The sequence below is a fragment of the Durio zibethinus genome, chromosome 4 (genome assembly GCF_047325235.1).
Source record: "Durio zibethinus cultivar Kanyao isolate XHJ-2024 chromosome 4, ASM4732523v1, whole genome shotgun sequence".
Taxonomy (NCBI): Eukaryota; Viridiplantae; Streptophyta; class Magnoliopsida; order Malvales; family Malvaceae; genus Durio; species Durio zibethinus.
In genome coordinates this window covers 13954568-13965172 of record NC_143165.1, presented here as the reverse complement: position 1 = coordinate 13965172, position 10605 = coordinate 13954568, and the positions used below count along the sequence as shown (strand labels likewise).

Below are 10605 nucleotides of genomic sequence, written 5' to 3'. Positions count from 1 at the left end.
AGTTCATGAATGCTGTGACAATCTAAATCAAATTAATCCAAAACCTACCTTGTTTAATTAATGGGTCTAATAATTGGTCACACATAACAAAACTATTAACGAAAGCACTCAATGATAGTATCGTATCCAAAAAAAAAAAATGATAGTATTGACTTTGGATGGAAATTAAGGTCAATTGCAATTTGAATTGGGGCAAGGAAAAAGCGTGATTGGATGATTACATATGTTTGGTGGGGCTGAAAAAAGGACCATATGCAGATTTCAATAACAATATATTAAAAAGGTGAGCTATATACGAGGACAGACAAGTTGTTTTCTGTTTTGTGGTATCCATCAAGTCCCATTTTGAACAATAAAGTTGTGAAAGGAGAATCGTATATATTGGTATGCAAATCTCAACAAGAGGCTGCCTCGTGTCATCCATTTAATTTACCATGTTATAATCTCTTAATTTTTACATTTTTTCTTTTTTATTAATAGAGTCCATTACCTTTTTTTTATTTATTCAAAAGGTGCGAGACTCACTTTTTTTTAAGGTGAGATCCATGACATTAATTTTTTTACATTTTTTTAGGGCCCATCATTTTTTATTTTTAAATTTTTTTTTTAAATGTGTGAGACTCATTTTTTTCGGTTAATTTTTTGGGTCGGACCCACACATTTTTCTCTAATTTTTTAATATTTTATTATATTTTATAATTTTTAAAAAGAAATCACAAAATATATTTTTTAAAAGATTTTTTTGTGAGATCCATTTGTACCAAAAATTTTTTCTACTTTTTTTTAACTTTTTTTCAAAAAATTAAAATTTTTTGTTTTAATTTTTTTAAAACTCACTTGTCATCAAGGGTACTAGACCACATGTTTTATTTTTTGTACATTTTCCCTTTTTTATGTAATTGATAAATCGTTTTTTAGATTTATATTTTTTTGTGAGACCCACTTTATATCAAGGGTATACAATATGTCAAGCTATTTGATTTTTGATTTTTTTGTTAAATTTTTATATTTAATAAATAATTTTTAATATTTTGAATTTTGAATATGGGTTTATTTGATGTTATTATTAAAAATACATGTTTTATCTTTTTTTTCTAATTTAATAATTTTTAAAGAAAATTATACTAGGGGATGTGTTGGCATTACATCCGAATTTAATTTCTTTTCCTTTTTTCAATCCCTATTTTTTCTTTAGTTTTGTTTTTTAATTTATGATATAAAATTTTTGATAAAAACTCATGATGTTGCATGCAAAGTCAACTTTCTTCCTTTTTTTTTTTTTTTTTAAAGTTGTTCACTTCTTTTGTTTTTAAAATTAGATTTTTTTTTTTATAAAAAACAATGAATGTCTATACGTGATGCTTTTTCTTTCTTATGGCTTTCACCTTTTTGTGCTTAATTTTTCTTAGTTAGAAACATTTTTAAGTAAAAGAAATTGGAAAAAAAAATCAATGTGGATATATATAATAAAACACCCGTATTCATGGATTTCAATTTGTTTAGATTTAATAGATGTATTATTTAAAAAAATTTTGAGATTGAACTGAGCTTTTTTTAAAGCACCCGTATTAATGGCTCCCTTCATCTTATCTTCATAGCCTTGAGTATTGAAAGTTTATAATTGGCTATTTTAGGAAAATTAGGCCATCCATGTTCTTGGATAGAAAATTTTTTTATTGACGCAAAGGAAATTGACCATAACTTTATTTGGAAACACATGCATTTACCATCAAAGCAAATATCCAAATGCTACCTGTGTACAACTTATCTTCAATTAAATGCACATTTTTAATGGTTGTTGTGGTTGAACTTGATTATAAATAGGAAGCTCCTTTTTTTATATATATATTTGAGGTTTAGGATTTTATCTATGATTATTTAAATTAAGAGTTTATTACTTTACTAATAAATTATGCGATTGTTGGCTATAAATAGAAGCTTCAATTTCTAAGAACCGGAAAACTTAACAAAATATAGAGAGACATGGGAGATATTCGATTCATATCCACTAGCATTGTTCAAGCTGCCAACCCCAAGACAGAATTTGAAAGAATCGAGTTAGCTTCGTGGGATCTCATGTTCCTTACCATGGACTATGCCCCGAAGGGACTTCTCTACTACAGGCCACAACTCCAGCAAGATCAAAAGTTGGGTGAAACCTTAGTCCACCAATTGAAAAACACCCCTTCACGAACTCTAATTAAACTACTTCTTCCCCCTCGTTGGCTGCCTCGCATCCATTGAAGTTTACAAAGAAACCTCTTCGTTTTTCATTGACTGCAACAATGCTGGTGTCTTGCTTGTTCATGCTGCAGCTAATGAGATATTTCTGATATCATTGGCCCTATGGTTGTTCCTTCCTTTATTCGCTCATTTTTTCAGTTAAATGAAGTAAAAAATTATGAGGCTACTTACAATCCCTTACATGCAGTACAAGTGACTGAGCTTTCAGAGGGCTCTTCATTAGCTGCACTTACAATCATGTTGTGGCTGATGGCACATCATTTGTGCATTTTATCAATTCCTGGGCAGAAATTTTCCAAGGTTCCATAGAATTGTCCAGGCCCCCATCTCTTTGACGTTGGTTTCCACATGGTATTGAGGGCCCTGTTGGTATTCCGAACTCTTGTCTCACACAAATCCATGAATTCATTCCTCCACCATTGCAAGTCAGGTTTTTTCATTTCACTAGGGAAAACATAGCACTTCTCAATGTAAAGGCCAACGCTGAACATGGAACAGACAAAATCTCCTCTCTTCAAGCACTCTTGTCTCATATCTGGCAAGCTGTTGTGGGCATCAGAAATCTTGATCCGGAAGAAAAGACTAATTTCTTCCTAGCAGTTGGTGCAAAATCAAGATTGCACCAGCTGCCTGAACAATATACTCGAAATATGATGCGAGGTGGACTTATAACCATGAAAATCATGGAGCTACAAGAACATGGGCTAGGCAATGTAGCATGGCAAATGAACAAGTTTATTGCCTCACAGTCTGAGGAAAAGATGACGATTTCTCAAAATTATGAAAGGAAATTCCTGTTCTAGTGACAGGAAGCCTAGCAAGGAGTATAAACAATCTTCTGGTCTTGGGTGGTTCAACTTGGTTTGATTATTGTAGCATTGACATTGGATGGGGAAGGCCAATTGCAATTCTAAGTGAGGGTGGGAACAGGCATGATGGGAAGGTAACAATGTATGGTGGAGCTAAAGGAGGAATTATGGACATTGACACTTGCTTTTACCCGAAACATCGCAGGCCTTGGCAAATGAACAGTTCATGAATTCTGTCACTATCTAATCTTAATCCAACTTCTACGTTGCTCAATGGGTGAAATAATTGCCATCAATAAGAAGTTTCAATAAGATTTACCAGACTTTAATAGCCGATTGTGAAACTTGGTTCACCCCGGAAAGCTGCTTACCAGGAGGATAGGAATAAGAACTTAAAGTTTAACTTAATTTATTCAATTAACTAATTACTCTTAAAAGATGATATCTAGCAAATTTAGATTTTAAATTTCGACATTTAGAACTCCTTTTATCTCTAAGCTACAACATCCTTTGTAAAAAAAAATTTAAAGAATAAATTGTTTAAGCTTGAATAGAAATCCTAGACCTAGTTCGCTTATATTTAAACAATATTTTAATATTTGTTATTGTGTTTATTAGTTTATACCTTTGTTATACTTTATATCATGTTTTCTTTATTAGTAGGCAGCACAATTTATAATTCCCTTGACTATTTTATTTTTGGGAAATGAAATTTCTATATAATCCTTGGGAAAAAAAATTACATATGATCTCATTTTTCAAGATACCAAATCAAAAAACAGGATGCAATCTTCTTTCCCTAAATCAAAGTAAAAGACTCTTTAAAGCAAAGATAAGATGATTATGCTCCAAGCGACATCAAAGGATTTCACTTTCTCATCTTCCTTGCCTTTTTATGGAGTTTGTCCCTATTATTTTATTTCACTTGATGATTATTATCTTTCAATCTAAAAAAAAAAAAATAGTGAAATCCTCTTATTTTATTGATTAGCATGTAAATAAATGAAAGGATTCATTCAAGTCTAGTGATAAGTATTTAGAAGTTTACCAGAAAGTTTCTTCCCCACTATAAAGTTTAAAATTTTTTCCAGACGTTTTGGGTGTGGTCTTTCTTCAAGGCTGTCACTCTCATCAATTGGTCCTCCTTCCTCCTCGTAGATTTTACGTTTTCGTTTTACAAGGACACAACCGTTCCCTGCTGACCCTTCATCACCACCAACGTTTTAGTGGATATCGTCAAGATCTGCAGAATTTGTTGGACTGTTGTGTTGCTCTTGTAGTTCTTCCATCACTTCCAAATCTTTCTCATACATTATTTGAACACCACACTTCTTCACTTGCCCTGGAATGGCTCTGGTTGAGAACTCAATTTCATTGCATTCTTGATTTGCCCAATCTGTGCTAGACGAACTCAATAACGGAAATATCATGTCACGAGAATAATAACGTAGCCAAAGGTGCTCCATGTCCAAAGGCAACCTGTCTTCTCTATCAAAACAATAGAAACTATCATTCAAATCTCGAATATTTCTACCATGGATAACAGCTTTGCAGAAGGTTTTCCAACGAACATCATCATCAGTGGAGGCAAGGACAAAAACGCAGCAGAAAGCAACTCCCATCAACTGATTATCGTGTCCAATATTAAGAGGCAGTGGTATCTTTATTGAAGATTCATCCCTCCGATGGCAGAACCATTCTGGGATTTCACTTCCAGGTATAAAAATATCGAATAATCGTCCTGCTTTTGTAGATACCTGTAAAAAAAAAAATCGCTCGTTGTTTGGCAAGCAATACAATGAATTTTAGGGAGTGAGATTTAGTGACAGAGAGGGACACCAACCTTAAGGTGATTTTTTAGCATTGTTAATGTATTGTTTTTCTTAGCCAGTTTGTAGCAGTTAAAACCAATAATTCTTCCGATCTGTTTTAGATTGCCGTTTACAGACGGATATGTATATTTAAGAAGAAGCTCAGGCAAAGATTTAAGCTCCCGGCAATCTGACAATTCAAGAAGACTAAGCTTGGAAAGTCGATTAAGAGTTGCAGGTAGGTAGACGAAATGGTTACCACTAAGATCAAGTGACTCCAAAGAGGATAAGCACCCAATATCAATAGGAATAGCTCCTTCCCCAAGATTGCAGTCACTTAGATTCAGGTTTTTTATAGAACTCAAACCTGACAAAGAAGGCAACATCAGAGCCATGGAATCCGAGCTTCTTCTTAGCAATACATTGAAAAGAGAAGGCAAATTCAGTCGTACTTTTGATGGCGGTCCCTTGCATCCATTGAAAGAAAGAACTTTTAGACTTTTAAATTGAAAAATGAAGGATGGAGGTTTTCTTATGGCAGTTTTACTTAAATCAAGCTCCTCCAAAAATTCTACATGCTGCAAATTCTCTGGTAAAGTTTCAACTTTAGAACAGCCAGAGAGATTAAGAGTTTTAAGACATTTCAACCCATTTATGCTGCTTGGGAGATTCACGAGGTTACTGCAATCTTTTAGATTTAACAAAACAAGATTGCTGAGATGTCCAATTGAAGAGGGAAGTTCTACTATTTTGGAACAACCTTCCAAAATCAAACTTTCGAGATATCGAGCCCTTGTGAAGTCTAGCGTTTTGATCAGGTTTTTGGAGCCTCGGAGGTCGACTAATTTCAATTTAGGTAAAGTCTGTTGACAACAACAATAAATTAGAGAGAAAAAAAATAAAGAAAACTTTGGAAAACTCTTTTTCTTTTTTTGGTTATTTTCATATCTTATTCAAAATTTTTTTTATAATTCGTCTAAATAAACAAAAAGACCAATATAGAATGAAGTAATTCTTACTCTGTCTCCCTTCCATAGTTGTTCAATGTGGCTATAAGGTAGGAGAAGTGCAACAAGGTTGTCTGGTTGGAAGCTTGATGGCAATGATCTGAAAGGATATCCACTCCAATCTAAAAGCCGTAACTCATTTGAAAGATATTTGAGATCTTGAGTAACTGGGAGACAAAAGGCTTTGAGCAATCTTAATTTTTTCATATTCAAGAAGGCATCAGCATTCAAAGTGAACATGTTGTTCTGTTCCCTGACAACCAAGGGCAAAACAAAAAATGAGCTTCAAAATATTGAAGCTTTCAACACCTACAAAAGGCAAGAATCAACATTCACTCGTATCTATCATTGTTTTCTTCTTTTTGAAACACAACTTTTTTAGTTAATACAATCAATTTTCCTACCACATGATTTCAATTTCGTATTGGTTATGTTTTAATTTTGAATAGTCATTTGGTGATTACCTATGACTTTTTACTTTAATTTTGATTATTTTCACGTTCAAATCTAAAAATGAGAGGATGAGAGAATGTAATGGGTAAGAATGCTGGCGTTTCAAGTCCGACAAATAAAACTACATAAAAAAATGCAAATTAGGACAAAATATTGATAATATATATGTTCTAGGAATAATAATTCAATTAAATGAGACAAATTAAGATCAAATAATAATATATAATATACACATAGATACACGTGTGTGTTTGTTTTTTACCCTTTATTGTCGATGATCATGCCCTCAATTGCGTCGGTAGCCTAAAAATCAAAAGTAAAGCATAAGGGGACGAAAAGTAAATGCTGTAAAATATTAATAGCTAAATTTCAAGAAGATGAAATATAGGAGACCATAATACATAATAGTTTCTTGCATTGGATTTAATAGTCATGCTAATTCTCAACAAAGTTTATAGTAAAGGAAATTTTCCTTTATTTAAACTAACAAGATAATTTTAAATAAAAAATTCATAATTTAGTTTTAAAATAATATGAATGAAACATTGTCTCAATAGCAAGAAAGTTGCTTACTTTTAAACTTTCATGTTTAAGTTTTATCATATATGATTTAATCCAATTTTATATTGGATTTGATATATAGCTATATATGCAGGTTTATTTATTGGTCTAATTATCCATTTTTATTTTATTCTTATATGAATTTAGTACCTATTTATGATTATAACTTTAATAAAAAACTATAAAACTACAATAAAATATACACTTAAGTAGTCTTACTTTTATTATTTGCAATTATTTAGTTTTATTCTTTCATATTTTCAAGAATATTAGTATGCAATCTCAAATTTTTGGTTTTATCTTAATTACAAAATCTTAATGTCATACTAATAACTTACCTCGCTAATAAATTTTCTTGGTATATACTTTTGCATGTTGAGTAAAGTCAAGATTCTAAATAAATAAATAAATATGAAATGTTTATGGAATAACTTACCGTATTTTTTGTTAAAACATGATAAACATCATTTTCCTCCCACAATCTACAACGTTTTCCAGGTTCATCAACTGATTTTTGTCGAACAATTTTTCTTCCCATCTGTTGTAGCAAATCATGCATCCACAAAAATTTGTCTGGAGTAACTTTTATGAGAGACTTCTCAATGAGACGATTTATTCCAATTTCTGCGAAGAAACCACAACCATCTAGTATGTTAGTTACAAAATCTTTCTCACCCCCTTTAAAGAAGCATGCAATATCTAGAAAAATGTCCTTCTCTGTTTCTTCTAATCCATCAAAGCTTATTAGAAGTCTGTCATGAATTTCTTTGTGAAAATCTCTTTTAAGTCTTTCAATTGCACTTCTCCATTGAGCTGCATCTCTACCGCACAAAAAACAACCGATAACTTCAAGAGCTAAGGGAAGACCACCAGCGTATGCTACAACTTGTTTAGAAAGCTCAATGAAATCATTCTCTGGCACTGTATCACTCTTGAAAGCTTTCAACTTGAGAAGATGAAGTGCTTCATCATCAACCAATGTTGGAGGCTTATACACATCATCCATTCCATAGGATTGGAGCAAATGTTCATCTCTTGTTGTTACAATGATTCTGCTCCCTAAACCAAACCAATCCCGCCTCCCAACCAAGCATTCTAAGTGTTTAAAGTTATCAACATCATCAATAACAACAAGAACCTTCTTGTGAGATAGCCTACAACTAATCATGGCATTCCCTTCATGAACACTGAACAGATTAAAACCTTCTTCTGACAATATCTGAAAGAGAAGTTGTTTCTGCAAGGAAACAAGTCCACATTTCTCTGAAACTTCTCGAACATCAGCAAGAAAGCTTTTACCTTCAAAATGAGGTGACATTTGAAAATAAACTTCTCTTGCAAGAGTAGTTTTACCAATGCCGCCCATACCACAAATTCCAATAATGCGGATATCATCTTCACCAACGTCTATTTTCAAATGCAACTCTTCCAAACGTGAATTAATTCCAATAAACTCATCATGAACAATCGGATATGTATGAAATAATTTTGCTGATATCTTTTTAACAATGTCTCCAATAAATTCTGATTCATGTCTTCAAACACAAAAAGAGAAATTAAATTTAGTTTCTACGTAAGAAATTAATCACTAATGAAAATGATTATGATGATAAATGAGCCTAGAAATTAAAGAATCAAAAAATAAAAGCACAAAAAATTTTACCAAACAAAATTAGGATACCTTTAAAGTAGACTTGGTCATAGATGGAATTACATGCTTTACCCACGGGCCAAGTTCATCTCAAATTGAATCTTGATAAGAATTTTTAAGTTTGTGTTTGACCCACATCATTGTTTAATGAGAAGAATTATTTTATTTAAATTTAATTTTAAAATATATAACGTATTAATATAAAGAATTTTTCAATATTTTTAAAATTTTTGAATAATAATCAAGCTTGCCTTGGGTAAGAGACTCTAAATAATAATTGGACTTAACTCGATTCATGGACAAGCCTACTTAAAAACCTCTGGCCTGTTATTGTACTTATAGCTTTAGTAACCAAAATCATTACCAAATGTATTTCAAGTTTTTAAAAAATTATTTATGATTTTATTTTTCATAAATGATTAATATATAAGTGCATTATAACTCGCAATCTCATCACAAAAAATATTTCTTAAATAAATTTCTTTTCTTTTTATTATTTCAAACAAAACATTATACATGGTGGTCACTTTATTTTGAAGAGACAAGATTTTATTCCTAATACAGTTTGAGACGAAAAACAGAGCAGGAATAAGAATGAAGTCTATGTTTTTTAAATGAAATTCAACAATAAAACACAATATTAAAACAGTTTTTTAAAGTATATAACATGTACTGCAAAAAAGAAAAAAAAAATAAAATTTGCGGTGATTAAAAACAAAAACTAGCCAAGAAAAGAACGAGTTACCTGTTGTTTAAATGCCATCCTTTGATATTAGCCACTTCAGTTAAAGCAGTTCGCCATCTTTGGATCTTGTCTTTAGTTCCCTTGTATCTCTCTTCATGTTTGGAAAAGGCTTCAGCAACTCTTCCTGTTTGTTTTCTCAAATCAGATGGATCCACATCATAAAAAATTGGGAAAATTTTATGCCTCCTCTTTTCTCTCTGTTCAACAATCTCAGCAAGCTCGTCCAAGCACCAACTTGAAAAAGCATACGTTTTTGAGAAAACGATTAGTGAACACCATGATTCTTGAATTGCTTTCAAGAGTTCTGGTGCGATTTCTTCTCCGGCCTCAAGCCTTGGATCATCCCTGAAAGTCTTGATTCCATTCTTTTTTAAAGCAGCATATAGATGATCAGTGAAGTTTTTGCGGGTATCTTCACCTCTAAAACTCAAGAAAACATCATATTTCTGTCGAGAAGAAGAAGATGATGATGATGATGGTAACGACGACATAAGGAGGAGGTGGAAGAGGAAGATATCTCAAGCTGGTGTTTGAGACAGTTCCCTTTGCTTCTATTTATCAGAAACTAAAAACACCGTTAAGTTTGAGCATGAAGCAAGAGAACAACGGATCAATTTCCAAGGAAAGAATAAAACATCCGTCGACAATTTCTTTTTACGTTGCCCAACTGTTATTTCGATTGCATCTACATATGATAACTGTGAAAGCGCCTAGTGGTGGTCTTTTGGATCATAGATATGCTATGAGGCTCCTTCCAGGAAGATTCAAAGAAGATGAGGGGAATTGGCTGCTATGTTGACTAATGTTTATAAAGGAAAATAACTATTGCGTAAAGTAGACGCTAGACAACGACCAAAAGAGTCTAGTTTCCAAGGGAAATAGGGAAACAAACATTTCTCGACAATTTCACTTGACCTAACCCTTTTTTAAAGAAATCTCTATAATACCTATGAAAGCGCCTGGTGATGGTCTCTTGGATGAAAGATCTGTTATGATGTTCTTTCAAGGAAGAATCCGCGAGGAAAGAATGGTAAATTGCTATGGGTGAAAATTAAGTGATAACTAAGAGAGTCAAGTTCTTTTCTGTTTTCAAACATTGTTGTTTTGCGTTATTTTTGTGGTGTGCGAGTCCCATTTTGAACAATTAAATTGTGGAAGGAGAATAGTATATGAATTTTAGAGCTTTTAGTTTGCACTTGAACGTAAATACAGGGGAAGCTTCAATGAATAATCATCATTCTTCGCAAGGAGAAGGACTTGGTGAGATGTTGCTAACTAAAGACCACTTATTCCATTTTTGAGCACTCTTTGATAAAATTATAGT

General features: G+C 32.3%; 2 protein-coding genes across 3 annotated transcripts; one reads left to right on the top strand and one right to left on the bottom strand.

Moving 5' to 3' along the window:
• Positions 1-1983: 1983 nt before the first annotated feature.
• LOC149519224 (uncharacterized) lies at positions 1984-3283 on the top strand. The gene is made up of 4 exons (XM_089760234.1): positions 1984-2152; positions 2247-2349; positions 2693-3040; positions 3121-3283. Exons 1-4 carry the CDS (start codon positions 1984-1986, stop codon positions 3281-3283), a joined length of 783 nt encoding a protein of 260 aa, XP_089616360.1.
• A 733-nt stretch (positions 3284-4016) lies between these two features.
• On the bottom strand, positions 4017-10047 carry LOC149519223 (disease resistance protein RPV1-like). Of its 2 annotated transcripts, XM_089759731.1 has the most exons (6): positions 9282-10047; positions 7322-8420; positions 6587-6627; positions 5884-6124; positions 4897-5727; positions 4017-4810 (listed from the first exon to the last, which is right to left on the bottom strand). In XM_089759731.1, exons 1-6 carry the CDS (start codon positions 9770-9772, stop codon positions 4277-4279), a joined length of 3237 nt encoding a protein of 1078 aa, XP_089615857.1. In that variant the 5' UTR covers positions 9773-10047; the 3' UTR covers positions 4017-4276. The 2 variants fall into 2 exon arrangements, with proteins under 2 accessions (XP_089615857.1, XP_089615858.1); XM_089759732.1 differs by lacking the exon at positions 4897-5727 and having other exon boundaries at positions 9282-10030.
• Positions 10048-10605: the final 558 nt, after the last annotated feature.

Bases quoted from the DNA above. Each gene is read 5' to 3' on its own strand.
- LOC149519223 (XM_089759731.1), bottom strand. From the start codon at position 9,772: ATGTCGTCGTTACCATCATCATCATCATCTTCTTCTTCTCGACAGAAA. The intron at 8,421-9,281 runs GTAACTCGTTCT...TTGTGTTTGAAG, and splicing joins GGATGGCATTTAAACAACAG to ACATGAATCAGAATTTATTG. The intron at 6,628-7,321 runs GTAAGTTATTCC...TTTGATTTTTAG, and splicing joins ATGTTTTAACAAAAAATACG to GCTACCGACGCAATTGAGGG.
- LOC149519224 (XM_089760234.1), top strand. From the start codon at position 1,984: ATGGGAGATATTCGATTCATATCCACTAGCATTGTTCAAGCTGCCAAC. The intron at 2,153-2,246 runs GTGAAACCTTAG...CATCCATTGAAG, and splicing joins CCAGCAAGATCAAAAGTTGG to TTTACAAAGAAACCTCTTCG. The intron at 2,350-2,692 runs GTTGTTCCTTCC...TCATTTCACTAG, and splicing joins CTGATATCATTGGCCCTATG to GGAAAACATAGCACTTCTCA.